General features: G+C 42.3%; 1 protein-coding gene across 1 annotated transcript in view; it reads left to right on the forward strand.

Moving 5' to 3' along the window:
* Positions 1-833: 833 nt before the first annotated feature.
* hectd2 (HECT domain containing 2) overlaps positions 834-17408 on the forward strand; it is a 53628-nt gene continuing 37053 nt past the window's right edge. The window contains exons 1-7 of the mRNA XM_026190001.2: positions 834-1381; positions 8621-8762; positions 14501-14639; positions 14754-14856; positions 15032-15121; positions 15704-15768; positions 16055-16100. Of these exons, the coding sequence (XP_026045786.2) occupies positions 1298-1381; positions 8621-8762; positions 14501-14639; positions 14754-14856; positions 15032-15121; positions 15704-15768; positions 16055-16100 (669 nt within the window). The 5' untranslated portion in view covers positions 834-1297. The remainder of the gene's footprint in view (positions 1382-8620; positions 8763-14500; positions 14640-14753; positions 14857-15031; positions 15122-15703; positions 15769-16054; positions 16101-17408) is intronic.

Raw genomic sequence — 17408 nt, forward strand, 5'->3', positions numbered from 1 at the left:
ATTTGGAATTATCATCAGAGACACAGATGCTCAGTGCTCACAGTGTACCAGTTATTTTCTGACCACTTGTTTAATGTCCATAAATAAATCTCACAGAAAAATTCTGATAATAAGAAAATCCAAATGAGCAGAGGAGAGAGAAGAGAGAAAAGCAGACAAACAAGACCAAACAAAGTGTGGGAGAGAGCAGGCAACAGGTTTTATATCTCACGAAGAAAATGCCTTTAAAAATGTTTGAAACCCAAAAACAGATAAACGAGGAAATATTTTCTTTCTCGTTAGTAAATTTCTGTTTCTACCAAGCAAAAGGACAACAAGCATGTCCCTCCCACCTGCTGACGAAATATCAGATGACGATTTTTTGACATAAATCACAATTCCGAGATGATCGCTTTATGTTATATAAATAAAATTATTGGTTTCTTAACTTTAAGCAATGTGATTTTAAAAAATATTAATGAATGCACTTATTTATGTAATAATTATTTTTAATTACGTATTTTCTATTCTTGCTTTTTTGATTGGACCTTTTTTGCAGGTATTCGTTGATTCTTGTTGCGTTTATATTTCCTTGAATTACTTAAATTCACAGAGATTGTGAAAGTTTCAGCACCAACATGCGTTTATTCTTACAAAGGTTCTTTCGTTCTCTCTTCTAAAGCTCATGTTGCCCACTGTCTGCCGTTATTTCCTCCTCTCTCTAGCTCTCTCTCTCCCGTGTGTGTGTGTGTCTGTGTGTGTGTGTGTGTGTGTGTGTGTGTGAGAGAGAGAGAGAGAGAGAGAGAGAGAGAGAGAGAGAGAGAGAAGCTGTGCTCTCCAGGCGCCTCCTCCTCCTTCTCCAAACATGGCGCCGGCCCGCAGCTGTGCTGCCTCCCCGTCAGACGACGCAGAGAGGGAGAGAAAGAGAAGAAGAAGCGGGTAGAAACTCGCCCCAAAGTTTAGGAAAAAAACTTAATTTAAAACCAAGACTGCTTCGTGCTTTTTAAAGTACATCGGAGACTTTACGCGCCGCTTTTGGAGACGTTTACGCGTCAGGCTGTGCGCGTAACGGAAAGCCCACCTGTCCGACGAAGGTAGATTTCACTCCGTTTCTCGTAGGATGTGAGTCTTCCTGATTTTTGTGAAATAACGGAGCAGAGAGAGCAGGCAGCCGGGGGACTCGGGGTCAGAGCTGGCTCTGGTTAAAAACATGTGCAGCCCTGTGACCAACAGCAGCACAGAGGCTGTAGAGGAGTGAGTCTTTCCAGGGGACGGGGAAAAACGCAAAACAACGTTTCCACTCTTCCACGCTCAGAGGATGGATGGAGAACATTCTGCGCTGTCAGGAGTTGAGAGGGAGAGAGAGAGGCTCCCACCAATTTACAACAGCTCCCCTCCTGCTGTAAGAAACCCGCCTTTTATCTTTATCTATTCCACAACAGAGCGATCCCTGTCATCCCTTTCTGTTTGTTGTACAGAAAACATGTTTCACGTGCTACTGGTTGTTCTGGTGATAAGGAGGCATATTTGAAAAGTTATAAAAAAATAAGCAACGTTTGAACATTACAGGTAGAAATGTTAGACATCATTATCCCGTTTGAAAAAGACAATATATGAATTCAGGGTAAGGTTTTTCATGCATGTGCTTTAAAAAGCAAACCAATGACAGGTTTTTAGGAAGCATTCATCTTTGCAACTGGTGCAGGTTCAGGAACCGCACTGGGGTCTGTGTGCCCATACTGTTACATTCAGAACTGATTGTTTGAGTTTTACTGTGTAATAATAGATATCAGGCGTTTCGTGTTCTAAGAAATAATAAAAAAACGTTATGCAACACAAACCACGGTAATTAGAGCAAAGGATTTTACTGCAGGTCATCACTGCATGAGTCTCTCAGCGTGCATCTTTTTTAATGCAGTTTCACGTTCCACTTGATCCAAAATCATTTTGTAATAAGACAAAAATCTTCACTGTTTGTACTTCAGGAATCGGGTACATGGATTTGAACTTGTGTAAAGTCCCCTAAGCTTCCTGAACAGATAGAAAAGTGACATTTAACAAAAAAAATAAATAAAAGACTGCACTTTTGTTGCTTTTTGGAAAAAGTGATGCCCCTGCCTTACATAATGATGCCTGACTCCAGCTCTCCAGCAGTGATGTAATCATTCGAACACAGAGCCGGGCGCTCGCCTCGCTTGTTGGGCTTTTCACCGGCGTTGTTTTCGGTTTGGTTCTCTGTGTCACTTTGGAGCAGACTGGCGGGCTCGCTGGCTGCTCGGTTGATGTCATCTACATTGTGTCAGGGAGCAGGAATGTGCAGATCAGAAGGTTCGGGGCTAATAAACAGTCTGTCACTGCTGAGACCCACTCTGTCTGGAAATGCCATAAAGTGGCCGCATGCGCTTTTTCTCTCCGGGGCTTTGGCCTGACTGATTCTGATTCTTCTTCAGAAGTTTTCTGGCTGCTTAGGCTCAGTGCGAGCTGAAAAGATTCAGGCTTCAAGTTTGGAGAAACAGCTCCTGGAGACAGTGGCTGCCATTGTTTTACCCACCAGTAAAAACAGACCAATTGAAGGCAGCTGGTGCTCTCTGTTTTTTTTTTTTTTTACCTGATCCAGAATTCTTGTTTCTGAGAGTTGCCCGATGATGAGAAAGCATGTTATTATCTGGAAGACTTTTTCCAGACCTCCAAGAGTTTGATGAGCTGATGGTCTGGTTACTTAAGTCAAGTAAAACCTGACTCAGCAGATTCATGACAAACATTTTTTTGGGTTTCAAGCTTTGATTGTTGGGTTCTGCTGTTTTTCTCTGAAAGTATTTCAACTGTGAGTTATTGCATATAAAATCAGCCAAATCTGAAATAAAGCCGGTTTAAAGGTTTTAATTCCTTGACTAAATAGAAACTCGACTTTTACATGTGTTACAAGTTGTTAGAATATGACTGTGTCACACACAGAAGATGAGCCTTGTGTTAATTGTTATATTGAGATTGAAATAAAAATAGTTTCTCTGAATTTTTTTTCATGTCACTGTGGGATGGTGCTTCAGGGTTTAGCACTGGGAGCTCACAGGTGGACGCTCCTCCTGTTCTCCCAGGTTTGTCCTGGAGCTGGCTTAGTTCTCGGCTCAGGGAATTCTTAAACGCTTTGCTTCCAGGTTTAAAAAAATCTTTGATAGACTTCCATTTATATGGTTCCACTCCACACAAACTTTCACAGTAGCATCTCTGTAGATATGCTGTAGCCCCATGGTTATATTTGAGCATTTCCATCATCCATCTGACGCCATCCACGATTATTTTGATGTTGGACAGTCTCCTTTGTCTTTGTTTAGCAGTTCAGCCGCTGGTAAGCAGCTAGCCCTGGCCCTTTATTCTTTCATGTTTTCTCTGTTGATCATTGCCATGGCAACATGTTTCAAGTACCTGCTGATTAGCCTATTAAGAAAAGCCTTGAAGCATAAATTAAGTGGCACAAGCTGAGTGCGATTTGATTTGAAGATGACTTTCCGAGAATGCCTTTGACAGACCTGGCTCGCGTTCATCTAATCCATCCATGATAATCCATAACCAGGGAATTCAGTTTAAAATGAATTACATGTGGATTTGAAGATGAGATTCCCAGTTTGGAGGAGAAAATAACTCCAAATATAAGAATGTTTATCAGACAGAAATGATTTTTTGTACAGATTGCCTGGGTGACATTCGTGTTTATCCACAGCAAACAGCCAGCGTGCTAACTGAATCTTCGCTGACAGCTCGCTAGAAATTGAAAGAGCAGCAGTGCTTCAGTGAGTGTGTCTGTGTTTGTGTTCATCTCAGCTTCAGACTAAACTCAGAACTCCACAGAAACTCTTGGTGTTCCCCTAGTTTCCCTTTAGTCCCCTGTCCAGGGTGACATCGGGGCTTTCCTTTGACTTTGAACACAACACGCCGGCTCTGAGATGAGCTTCAGGTTCTCTTTGAACACGCAGTGCACATCTGATTTCTGCGTCTTAAAGAAAGAGCTCAACTTTATTTGCTTTGCCACTGCAGACAGCGCGTCCTCAGTATAAGCAGGACTGATCATCAGAGCACGTGACCCTGGTGTAACCTGCAGTGTTTCACGTCACTTTTTGGTATAATCTCAGCTCGCTTCACATCTCCAGCAAGGTGGTACTAAATAACGAGGCTCCTGGGAACTGTGCACGATTACTAAACCAAAAAAAAAGAGCCAGGCAGTACTGGGCTACTCTATCAGTGGTTTGGGGAGTTTTTCTTCAGCCCCAGATATTGGCGCTTGGTGAAAAATCCTAACGGGACTAATGCTTGCTTTATTTTGCCATGACCGGTCTCCAAACTGATGCCAGACTTGTGGTGATGATGCTGATGATGATGCACCAGAATGAGCTCACTGATTCTGTGAGCCATCTCGGATAAATGTTGGCTGCTCATTGGAGCTGATTTCAGCCTAAATCAACCCAAACCAGCTGACTTGAACACAAGTTTAAATCTGGGATCCAGAGTCAGACTCACATCTGGTGCTGTGCTTCCAAAACTCAGCCAGATCTGGCATCATTAAGCCGTGCTTACTCAAACTTGATGAGGAATAATGTCTGTGTATTTGGAAACCATTTCTAACAGACTGTTGAGTCTTTGTGTTCAGGAAGCAGACTGTACATCAGCTGCAGGTCAGTCTGCTGGATGAGATCGTGAACTGAAGCATCTATAGCTGGTGTAAAGACAGTGCTTCACGTTTATATACAGCATATTCGATCTGATTAGAGATGAGCAGCTGACAGAGGAGAGGCTGAGCAGAGTGTGTGAGACACAGTCAGACGCTGAGCTCTTCGTGGCGTGGTTTCTCTCTGGATGACAGCATTTCCTCTCAGACTAAATGACTGAGCAGAGCCGGACACGACGGAAATCACAAGACTGCTGCTAAAGCCGTTTAATTATTGTCAGATGTGAAGCGGGATCTAGTTATCGAGAAAACTTGAGCAGGAATGATTTGTTGACAGCCTCATTTCCTTGATCGAGTTGTTTATGCTGCACGCTTTCCCGGACATCACCTGTCAATCAGCTGGCGTGGGCAGGCCTGTGGCGATGATGAAAGAGTGAGTGATGTGGCTTCACTGGGAGAGGACTGTAATTATACACACATCACTTCTAAGGGAGTGATGCAGGAAAGCAGCTCTGCATGAAGAGAACGAAGAAGTTTACAGCGGCGCTTCGGGCTCTGTGAGGTCTTCAACACCGTGGCAGCATGTCGATATTTAGCATCTTAGTTTGGCTTTTTAGTGCACTAATTAGCACCATTTATAAAGCAAATATACTTATATACAGCATATATACCATATATACAGCAAACTGATGTCAGTGTCATTAATTTCATGAACATTTATCAATAAAAATGTTCTTAATGGAAACCAGCTGAGCTGATAAATGATAATAAATGCAAGTAAAAAATGTATAAAATATCTCAACAGTGTCGTTGTTGGTCACAGTTATGGGATGGTAATATGACAGTTCCAAATCAAACATGTTAGTTCAGACATCAACGTCAAGCTCAGCCACAATCCCAGCCCCTGAGATTTACTGGGATTGTGGCTGAGCGTGACAGTGCCAACCCACATCATGATGGCTCAGCTGATACCTTTCTACATATCACAAACTGCATGTCGGCTGTGTTACTTAGGCTGCTTTAGCTTGCCCGCAGTTCTTGCCCATCTGCCGGCTGCTTTGCAACCCACCTCCACCTTTAGCTTAAGATCGTTTTTGATTGTGGGCACAAAAGCAGTGACGAGCAGTCAGGCTTGCAGCGTTATAACTGTTTCCACTGTGGCCACAACGTTTTTCTCTGGAGTGCTCGTTTTGGCTCAACCCTGTTTTATTGGGGTTTGCTGCTAATTAAAGGGGAAAATAGGTCTAAAGGAACCTTTCAAAAGATTTAAGTAAATGCATATCAGTATCTGTTTTTAAAAACTTTTTAACACCAAATTGTCCTCTGAAGATATATAAGATAGAGTCCTTACAATAGGGACAAGATGACAAGAGACAGCAATACAAGCTACATTGTAGCCACAGCCACCCCTTTGCAGGCTGCAGGACACTGCTGCCAGGCCCTCTGACCACCACCAGTAGGCAACGGGTGAAGTGTCTTGCCCAAGGACACAATGACAGAGACTGTCCAAGCCGGGGCTCGACCTTTCGATTACAAGGCGAACTCCCAACTCTTGAGCCGTGATCGCCCCAATCTCCAAGAGAGATCTGCTGTGATTATTTGGATGTTAAATACTGGTTTTGTTGTCAAATAGCTGTATGAGTCTGAATGTAAGTTTGCAAAAAAATTCAAAATAAAAACATTCAATACTGAGGAAACATGTATATCCTGACTTTTGTGGAAATGTCCTTAAACAGCTGTAGTTAAAACACCAAATGTCAGGCTCGCAGAGTCTCAAGAAGAAAAGCCAACGAGTTAGAAAGCTGTGCATTAAACGCTTTTTGCAGAATTTCTCAACCTGTGGCGATTTAACGAACTCAGATGGAGCAACTGCTTTACTGCCTGCACTGAGTGAAATTTAAATGCACTTTAATTTGAAGTAATGAGAATCTTCTTCGACATGTGATTTATTGAATGATTTCAGTGTCTGCTTTTGTATTCCTGCATTAATTCTGGGTTTTCAAAAAGTGTTTGATCTGATTTGAGTGAAAAACCTGTTGCATCTCATTAACACTGTGGAACGTCTGAGCTGAGAGATGAGATGAAAGGGCACGTGTCGGCTCGTGTGTGTGTGTGTGTGTGTGTGTGTGTGTATCTGTTGTACTATTTGTATTCTGCGTGACGTGTGACACATAAGACTGCACATACACAAATGAGCCACAACATTAAAAGCACTGCTGGGTGAATCACCTTGTTACAATTCAGTGTGCATTAAGAAGACCTCCTAACTTTGAGCCTGTTCAAATGGACTAGTTATAAAAATTTGAACTACTACCCAGTTGTGATGAATGGGGAAACTATTCATAGAGACCAGAGAGCATTTTTCTGTGTGTGTAAGACCGTAAACGTATGTATATCTACTGTGAAGTTGGGTAATTTTACGTTGGGGTCTATTGGGACTGACTTTGGAAGCAGCCTCAAGTGGACGTTAGAGGAACTGCAGCTACTGGCACTCCCACTTTGGCTTTGTTTTTCAGCCTGGAGGTTTCTGCATGAACGAAAGCACACCCCACGCATTACAGGCCTCACCCACAGCCCACAGGACTGTAAGCTGCCTCAGTAGCACAAGAGAGACACATACAAAATGAGACAGGTGGTTTTAATTATGTGGCTGATCGTCTATGCCATCATCGTAATCTGTTCTTTTTTTGAAAATGTAGCATGTACCTGACTGTTTTTCTGTTCTTTTTAGTGCTTTAGAGAAAATAACATGGAAAAACAACTGTGTGTGTGTGTGTGTGTGTGTGTGTGTGTGTGTGTGTGTGTGTGTGTGTGTGTGTGTGTGTGTGTGTGTGTGTGTGTGTGTGTGTGGGCTGTCGTCAGGGCTAAAAGGGCTAAAATTCTGTTCACAATATCCCTCAGGGTCTCATTTCTTTTGAAACTGATTCATTTTGAATGGATGATTAACTGTCTTCCCGTTCCATCACCTGAACACAACACTGCTGGTGCTGCTGCTGTGTGTGTGTGTGTGTATGTGTGTGTATGAGAGAGAGAGCGTGGTGTGTTTGCGGCTGTCATGAGCGGCTGCTGTGCATCTGTTGAACTCCCCACCTCCTCTTCCTTCCACCTCTCAAGCCTCCTCTACGATCTGTTCTCTCCATCTGTTCTTTCATTTCCATTTCTTCACTGACTTCCTGTCTCATATCCTCCTTCATTTTTCCCCACTTTCTCCCATCTTTTCTGCATTACTTCACTTTCCCTCACTTATCCTTCTTTCCTGCTCTCTCTTTTCAACATGCTTTCTCATCAATCTTCTCATCTTGTTACCACATTTTTCTCATTGCACTTGTGGTTCACAGACACCTAAAACTCATCAAATACCAAAAAGATTAGAAGTGTGATTCATCACAGAGAAGACTGAGTGAATATTAAGTTCATTCATTCAGTTCAGGTCATGTTGTCATTGTCTGTTCATGCAGCTGAAAACCTGATTTCATTTAGAGGTTCTGACTCAAGAGCTAGAGCACCACTAAGTGCTGGTTTCTTGGTGTTATGGGTGAAATCTGGGCTTAAAATGTTCACAATCGAGTTGAAGTCCTAACCTGGATCATCTAGAAGAGATAGAAAAAAGGAGAGAAGATGGAGGTTGTGTCTGGTTTTAAAGGGCTCCATAGTTCTGTTTTAGTTTGTATGTGATTGGATCTCGGAAAATAAACAGAGCTGGTTTTCCATAAAGTTTTGGAGTAAAGGTTTGTGTGTGTAGCTGAAGTCATGTCCGGTAGTCTCTCACTAAAGCTGGCATCTCCACTTTGATTCTTCACGTTTCTCTCAAGGTAGACTGGTGACGTTGATTATGGAGTTACAGACTGAAGCATTTGAGACTTCAGGACTTTGCAGCGGTTCAAAAAGATAAAACAAAGGAGGAGATAACTGGTCTGTTGTGCGTGCATGCAAAAAAACTTTCTTTCCACTCGTCTTCATGATCATGTTTTTGTGTGGTAGGGTTTGGGGCGAGGAGCCAAGCAGCCTTTTCCATCTCTGGGCACCTTCATCTCCACGCTCAGCCAGAGGAGGGACATGGCTGGACGTGGACTGGCTGGTGGCATCATGGGCAACTTGACCGGTAACCACGGACTCAGACACGGTGAGTTCAGACACAACTTATTATTATTTCAGCAAACAGAGTGGTTTTGCCCCTTTTCTGTCTTTCTTTGCACATCGAAAAAGGAAATTTAAACAAATTTCCCAAAATGCTGTCTCTATCCTCCATTCTGTGTTCGTGCCTTTGGTCCAGGACCAGATTAGAGCTTTGGCTTTCAGGAAATGACACCGGACTCGAGCTAGCATTCATAAAACATTATGAGTAAAAATAAAAAATAATTTAAAAAACAGTTAAAAAAAACTCGATCCATCCATCTTCTTCCGCTTAGCAGGCTCGGGTCACGTGGGCAGCAGCCTAAGAAGAGAAGCCCAGACCTGCCTTATTGTGGTGGAGAGGTTTGTGTGTTGCAGGGATCCCAGGGGCTTTGTTGTCTGGGGGCTTTTGCCACCTGGCAGGGTCTCCCATGGCAAACTGGTCCTGAGTGAAGGACCAGACAAAGAGCGATTCAGAAGAACCCTATGAGTAGAACACCAAGGGAACAGTTCACCCTTCCCGGGATAGAGTTACCGGGGCCCCGCCCTGGAGTCAGGCCCGGGAAGGGGGCTGAACGCGAGCGTCTGGTGGCTGGGCCTTAGTCCATAGGGCCCGGGCACAGCCCGAAAAGGGGACACGGGCCCATCAGCAGCCAGGAGCGAATTAAAACTGTTTTGGCAAAATCTGCCTGTTGAAAGAACCTGACTGGAGAAGCACTGCTCTGTAAACCCAAACGCTAAAAGGATTTAAATAGGAGAATTATTTGGAGTTATTTGTTGCATTCTCCCTTTTTTCCATTGATTTTTTTTTTACATTATTTTAAGCCAGACTTAAAAAAACGTGTAATGTGCATCTAAGTTACTGCAATAATGCTGAAGCGTTCCAGCAGAATTAGACTGTTGAGCTGTCATTGGGAAAACACAGACACACAACCATTCGCACTGCACCACTGTGCCGCAGACACTGTGACAACTGATTCATATTAATGAAAAATATTTGAACTGACATAATAAGAACTTTACCATAGACATCATACAGAGATCAAGAGATATGACACTCACAAACCCAAACGATGAAGATGGTGTGATGTTGTGAAACTATGTGCATGCACAGTTTGATGCTGCTGCTGCAAATGGAATAAAGTGTTTAAAACCTGATTTAGGGGCAAAGGTGCCAAACCTCTGAAGTGTTGGCATTGATATGAAAGGTTTGGCTTTCTGCTGGCATATTTAGATAGGATTAAGTTTTGAGACTTGCTTCCAGAAGCACTTTAAATATTTGATTACGTGCAAAATGCACTACTTTACTGCAAAAAACACTGAAACTCTTAGAGCTTTTGATGTTTAGGTTCTTCACCATAAAAGCAATTGTGAGGCTTCTCTGTGGTTTTAAATGTGTAGATGAAACACTTTGCCTTTAGCATCTTTAGTCAAATTGAACTTGTGGCTTTTTTACTTCTACTTGTGCAACAAGCTTTGCTCCGACTTCCTGTCGTCTGAATCGGCACTGCTTCATTCCAAAGCAGTAAAGCTGCTCAGTGTTTTGTAATATTGTTCGCCGCCTCTTTGCTCTCTTGGAAGCACCGATCCCCGTCCTCGTCTGCGATGTAATGATGTGTTACTTCCTCTGTTTACAGTGTGCTTGATGTATGCACTCACACTCTGTTTATGCTGCCTGCAAATGATGACATCGCTACTCTGAAATGAAAAGCTTTGAAAAGGAAGAAGAAGAGAAAAAGCTGTGCGGCTGTGGATTTCAACATCCCGCAGTGTGAGAAGATCAGACGCCTTCACTAATAACGAGACACTTACAGACATTTTTAAGGGGTGATTCAGATCTCAGCTGACTCACAGTTGAAGCTCAAGTCACTTAGACTCAAGAGCTGGAAACAAGTAATAATTACAAATGGTTTGTTCTCCTGCACGTGAAGCATTTTTGGGCAAGTGGCATAAAAAATGTGTTTAGATAAGGTTTTTAGTTTCTCTTATTAAATTAGCATTGCAGTTATCAGATTGCGAGCTTTTCTGCGTGGCTTTAATTATTTTTTCATTGTGAGTGTTTTGACGATAAAGGGGATGCTGCTTCCTGTTAAAGGCGTGGTTGTTTTTAAATGCCGTGTGAGAACAGAGACCCGGCGGAGCACCCACCAGCCCACTTTGTCACCACGGCTACTGATGCCAGAATAATTATACAAACCTCCGCCCCAAATCAAAACCATATGAAAGTGAAAACCATCAAGACACACACATGAGATATTGTTGCATTCCTCGGGCCCGTTACAGTCGGCCAGCCTGCTGGATAATCACCACAATTTGCTACTTCATCTGTAACGTGTTACGGGTTTTTGTAGAGATTTGTCAAAATAAAAGTGGAGTTTGGTCTCAGAAGGAACACTGTTCCACTGCAGCGTGATATGACTCAATGCAGTAAATATATAAAATGGCTAAATTGGTTGAACGAAGTGCAAAAGTCTTGAACCACCACTATTTTCTTTGTATGTACTTCCGGTGAGCTTTCTCGTCATTTTTTAAAGTTGTCTTGAGTAACAGTTCTCGAGGCTTCTGCAGGTCTTTCAAAGTCCTTCTTTGGACTTTGGCTGCTTTTGCACTCGTTTTCAGTCCCAGCCTGGTACGTGATCAGTTTCAGAGAAGTGTCTGTTGAAACAATCAGATATAAAAAGGTAGCTAACTTAACAGACAATATAGCAAAAAAATAAATAAAAAACAAATTTTAAATCGAATCTTTAGGAACTGTTTTACTTGTAGCCTCTGGCAAAAATACCTCATATGTTCCTATTTCTTTTGCTAAAAATATGAAAAATGTCAAAGATGTCACAGTGTGACTGAAACAACATTTTTGCACCAATGCGGTGATTTCCAAAGAACTTTAGCTGCCATGTCTCAGAATCCTTAAAAAAGTTGTGGAAACTATGTACATGGAAGACCAATGAAGAAGTTTACATATCCACTGGTGTTTGACTGCAGTGACTACTCTAGTTTTTAGCGCTTGACTTCATTTTTCTGCCCCAAAGGTTGCCACTTGATGCATGACTAAGTTAAACAGAATAAAAAAAATGCATAATTGTAATAAACAGTAGTCATGTAGCCATGTGCTCACACATAGAGCAGGTAACCAGCAATCATATTTTGCTGTGACGTGACTGAATAAGAAGCTATCACTGTGCAACTTGCCTCACAAACAAGGTGCACACATCATCTCCAGTCTGATGCTTGCTTTGTTCAGAAACCTCTGCAGCAATGAAAGCAGGATTGAATGGAAAGCACTTGAAAACACTTTGGGAAGATCTCTCTCACCCATCATCAAGAGACATCAAAGTAAACTCTGGAGAAAGAAAGAGAAGGAGGAAAAAGATGAATGTGACTCTTATGATCAAAAGGTGTCATGACAACGGATGCTTGTTGTTGTCAGCCCTGCGCTCAGTGATATACGAGCTGACAAAGCAATGATAATTAGGATGGTGAGGGACAGGGGAGTGAAGATGGAAGGTGAGATTTAACAATATGTTCTTCTCCTTATTGCAGCTTTGTTTCCTCTTTGATTATGAATTTCTGTCTGATTTCATTAATGAAACAACTAATTCCTTCATCGAGGAGAATTTCATGACAGAAATGGAGCATAATGAAAAAAAGAGCCAATTCAAATTTGGTTCCAATCCAGATAATTTTATTCAAAATAGTTAAATAGTCCTGGCTTTGGCAGACAAAGCACAATCTAAATGCTTTTGTAGTTGATTCATTTCATGGACCGTTTGCATGTTTGATATTCTTGATCCACAGAGGATGGCTTGTTCCTTTTCATCTTCCTTCACAATCACCATCAATACAAAGTTTACTTTTGATCAGCGGTTTGATCCATTGTCTGGAATGCTCTTTGGACAGTTTCATGGTTCAGAACGTCTTGTTTTGTGCGCAATCAGATACACACAGAGCAGCACAAGATGTTTGGACTGATGGAGAAAAGTAAAAGGTAAACCAGGTACTAAATCCTCAGCCAACACCGAACCAAACTGGCAGCCTGCTGACACAAGTGCACTCGGGGGGGGGGGGGGGGCATCTTTCACTGAGGCTGAGAAAATCACAACAAGTGATGAAATGGAAATTTCTATTTGAAATCTACTTCTACACATTTTTTTTCACTATTGGATTAATTACTTTTTCTAAAACAATGATTTCTTCATTGTAGCATCTTTCCTCACCCTCGGGACAAAATGCAGACATTTAGCTGTTCTGTTGGTGGATGAGAGGAGTTTCTCTGTGATATAACACGTGCCCATCTCTGTTCTTGTGTCCCTTTTATCTTCTGCTTGCACAATCCTTCCACTTCTGCAGAATGAGCATCCACAATGCACCTGGACAGGGCTGCGCCTGCCTATTGTTAGTGTTGGGATTGAGGCTAATTATAAAGAGAATGGATGGATGGTCATCAGTGTGGGAGGATAGATGAATGCATGTGTGTTATGCAGCGCAGCCTGGCCTCTGTGATTGCACACTGATTGGGGTTAATAGCTGTTGTTGATTCATTTCTCTGTTTGTGGACCTCTTTTGTCTCCCAGCACATATTCCCTACACCTACATGTTCCGAGAAACATTCAAAACAGGCCCAATGTCTGTTTTGCAGTTGTTGTTTTTATTTTCATTTTCACTCCATGTGTCAGTTTAAACGCTGTCGAGCTGCAGATCTACAGCTGTGAGTAATTAACAGTTTGATGTTTTTATTGAATCTACCCACCCATCTTTATCCATCCATCCCTCTTCATCCATCCATCCACCCCTCGTCGACCATCCATCCATCATTCATCCCTCTTTATCCATCCATCCATCCATCCATCCATCCATCCATCACCAATCATCCATCCATCCATCCATCCATCCATCCATCCATCCATCCATCCATCAATCATCCATCCATCCATCCATCCATCCATCCATCCATCATCAATCATCCATCCATCATCAATCATCCATCCATCTTTATCCATCCATCCATCCATCTTTATCCATCCATCCATCCATCCATCCATCACCAATCATCCATCCATCCATCCATCCATCAATCATCCATCCATCCATCATCAATCATCCATCCATCATCAATCATCCATCCATCCATCTTTATCCATCCATCCATCTTTATTCATCCATCTTTATCCATCTACCATCCATCCATCCATCTTCATCCATTATTTGGGCAAGACAATTTACCCTACCGCCTACTGGTGATGGCCAGAGGGGCCGATGGCGCGATATGGCAGCCTCGCTTCTGTCAGTCTGCCCCAGGGCACCTGTGGCTACAACTGTAGCTGCCTCCACCAGTGTGTGAATGTGAGAGTGAATGAATAGTGGAATTGTAAAGCGTTTTGAGGGTCTCGAAACAGAGATTGCATTGCATAATTATTAATAATCTGCACATAAAACAAGATGTCTTGAACCAGATATCTGCTTTACATTATGAACATTTAACGAGCAGACTTGATATTATATTATGACCGTGATTAGGCCTTTGTGAGTGCTGCTATAGCTGAGAAAGCTTTTATTGTGTAGCTCACTAGGCTGAGAAAATGAGAGGATGTGGCTTCCTGTAAAATTCTACTTTGGCATCCAGATTCCTTTTTAAACTCTTTTTCTTTAAAGAACTCCTTAAGTCATGTTTTCTGTGCAGATGGTCAGTGTTACTGAGAGTGTGCTATAGTTGAACTGGTTCCTCTTCTTTATTTTCCTCTCCTGCAGGGAGAGAGCTGCCTCCGATATGCAGCAATGTTCGTCAAAAGCATCGGCTCTCCATCGACACTCTTCCTCCAGAGGTCAAAGCTCCATTCCCCTCTGACCCCATCATCCCCCTGCGCACCAAGACTACCAAGGAGTTTCAGTAGGTGTCAGTTCGCTGGAGCTTTAAACACACTTTAAACATGCAGGAAACATCCTTAAATCAAAGGTAAAGAGGTCGGTCTCCGTGAAGTCTTTCGTGTGTTTTGGCTGCTAGGGAGGACATGGAGCATGCCCTCCAATCAGGAGACTGGAGGGAGGTCCGGGAGTTTTACCTGACAACCTTTGACTCCTTCATAGAAATCAACGCTGCCTTCAAGGTATATCACACACAGAATCTGGTTCTCAGCGAATGGCCTGTTGTGAGAAAACACTTTTAAATGCTGGTAAAATTTCACAGAACTGTTTTACGATGTGGTGCGATGGGAAAGCAGTTTTCACTAACTCTCTCCGTGTGTTACTCTGCCTTCGTTTTCCCCGTCACTCCTTTCCCAGCGAGAGGCGAATGGATTGTTTAACACTATAGAGGACTCAGGAGTCAACACCAAGTTTGTCAACGCTGTTTATGACGCACTGCTCAACACGGTGAGACCACACCTTCAGACATGCTTACATACGCTCAGAAACGAGGAGAAAATACTCTGAAATTCGTTTGTTGGCTGTTTGCAATCACGATAGTTTTCCTGTAATCACTTTTGAATGTAAAATATTTTACATTTGATGGGCCTCATCAGCCAACACCTTGTGTGCAACTGCTGGAGCAAATCCCAGCAGTTGATCAACTGCTGGGATCAGCTTAAGGCTTTTCTGGGAGCTTTTAGGAACTGACTGTAGGGAATGACAATACTCCAGCATAGAAGTGAACTAGTTTTTTAGCATCAAGCATTTAGCATGTTTCTAATTTGATCAGTATTGCACATATTAAACAAGGCAGTCATAGAGATTTTTGGGTTATGTGTATTAAGAGATATATCCTGGTCAAAACTGACTCCAGGGTTCCTCGCAGTAGTACTGGAGTCGTCCACACCTGGTGAGCGTTTTCTCAATTTAAAAGTAGAACAAGTGACCTTCCTGTTGTGGTAAAGGTTAGATGAATATGCCGTTCAGTGTTTTTATTTCTCTTTGTAGGCCTCTGTACACTAAGCTTGTTTTCGGTTGTGTTTTTAGCCTCAGGACATCCAGAAGTCAGTGCTGAAAGGGATCATTAACAGCCTGCTGAGGGAGTGGAAAGGGTGAGACGAGCTCTCTGCATCTTTGTGTTATCATGTTCCACTTATGAAGTTTACTATACATGCTTTTATGAAAGGAAATTATTAACATTTCATTGATATTTTTCACATTCTAATCACTGATGTTGGAATTCTTGTTCATTTATTTTAAATTGTAGTAAAATAGCTTAAAGTAATACCTTGAATCTCTGTTTTGTACCTCTTTGCTGGTGTAGTTATTTGTTATATTGTGGGACTATTTGTTAACAGTGTCTCACTGTGTTCTGGGTTTGGTCTGTTCTTTTTTCAGGCCTCGGACAAAAGATGATCTGCGAGCTTACTTCATTCTCGTTCAGGTACGATTGTGGGGAGTACCCAGAAGGCCCCTTACAGTGAACTAATCTTCATCACAAATCAGTGAAGAAATCAAATAAATGAGAACAGAGAGTACAGCTGATTAAGTCAGATACAGCATGAAAGTGGGAGCTAGAGTGTAGGTGGGTTGCAAAGTGGCTGACAGACTAAAACAGTGCGCCCTGTTGGCAACTTTACACTTAAACATGCATCATGTCTTGATGCATGTTCAATCATCCAGGTAAGGAAATCCCAAAAAGTAGATTCTGTTGATTTGGACATAGAGTTTTCATCCAAGTGACTTCTTCACTATCTGCTACATCCAAATGAACAGAATCCGCTTTTTGGGATTGTCTGCAAACACTTGCTAAGTAACCACTGAGTGACTATGAAACTGCGACAGTAAAAGGAGGTTGTTCAAATGACCTGAAAGACCTTCAAAATAAAAGTTTTCCCTTTCCGCTGAAACCAAGATGTTTCAAAGGTTTAACTTTTACTTTGACGGTGAATGGTCTCCTGTTCTGGTTTGTTCCGTTTCACAAGTGTTTGAAGTCGGGGTGCTGTTGGTGCCTTCGAGCTACCGAAACAACAAGGTTTTCGGTGTAGCACTCTTTGCCACCAGTTTTTTGTAACAACAGTCAGCAAACAACCTCTCACCAAACAGTTAACGTTTACACATTTTTGTCCCCTAATAATCGGTAGTTACCATGGGCTCAGTGACTGGTTTTTAAGCCTACGTCACTGGGACTTGAGAACATTTGTTAAATTTGGTAGTTTTTGCCCATATTTATTCTTATTTAACAAAGACATTTTCATCAAAATGTTTTGTTTTCTTTTTGAAATTTCCCTTTGCTATTCTTCTTAATCTTGCCTCTTGTTTTCATTCCAGTCTTCTGTCTTTCTCTCTTTTTGGGGATCTTTCTTTGATGCTATTTTTCATCTCGGTCTGTCTTTCGTTCTCTCCGTCCAGTCTGATTCCCATATATGGTTTTGGGGATCAGCATCAGATAAAGACAGCAGTCTACAGTAGTCCCACTGTGGTTCCACCCTCCATCACACACACACACGGCCGAGCCAAACTTCTGATTTTGCCCCATTTGACTTTGAGGACTTGTCTCGTCTTTCAGCTCTCATGAGAACATAACCACGCACACACAAACACACAGATCGGGACTGGATGAGGTCATTTTGCAGTTGAGGACTGTTGGTTTCCTGCCTGATGATGACTCTCCTTCCTTTATGGGCTCTGGTTGCTACAAATTCATCTCTTTTTCCCTTCATCTGTGCATTATAACCATTCTCAGACTGAA

The sequence above is a fragment of the Astatotilapia calliptera genome, chromosome 13, assembly GCF_964374335.1.
Source record: "Astatotilapia calliptera chromosome 13, fAstCal68.1, whole genome shotgun sequence".
Taxonomy (NCBI): domain Eukaryota; kingdom Metazoa; phylum Chordata; class Actinopteri; order Cichliformes; family Cichlidae; genus Astatotilapia; species Astatotilapia calliptera.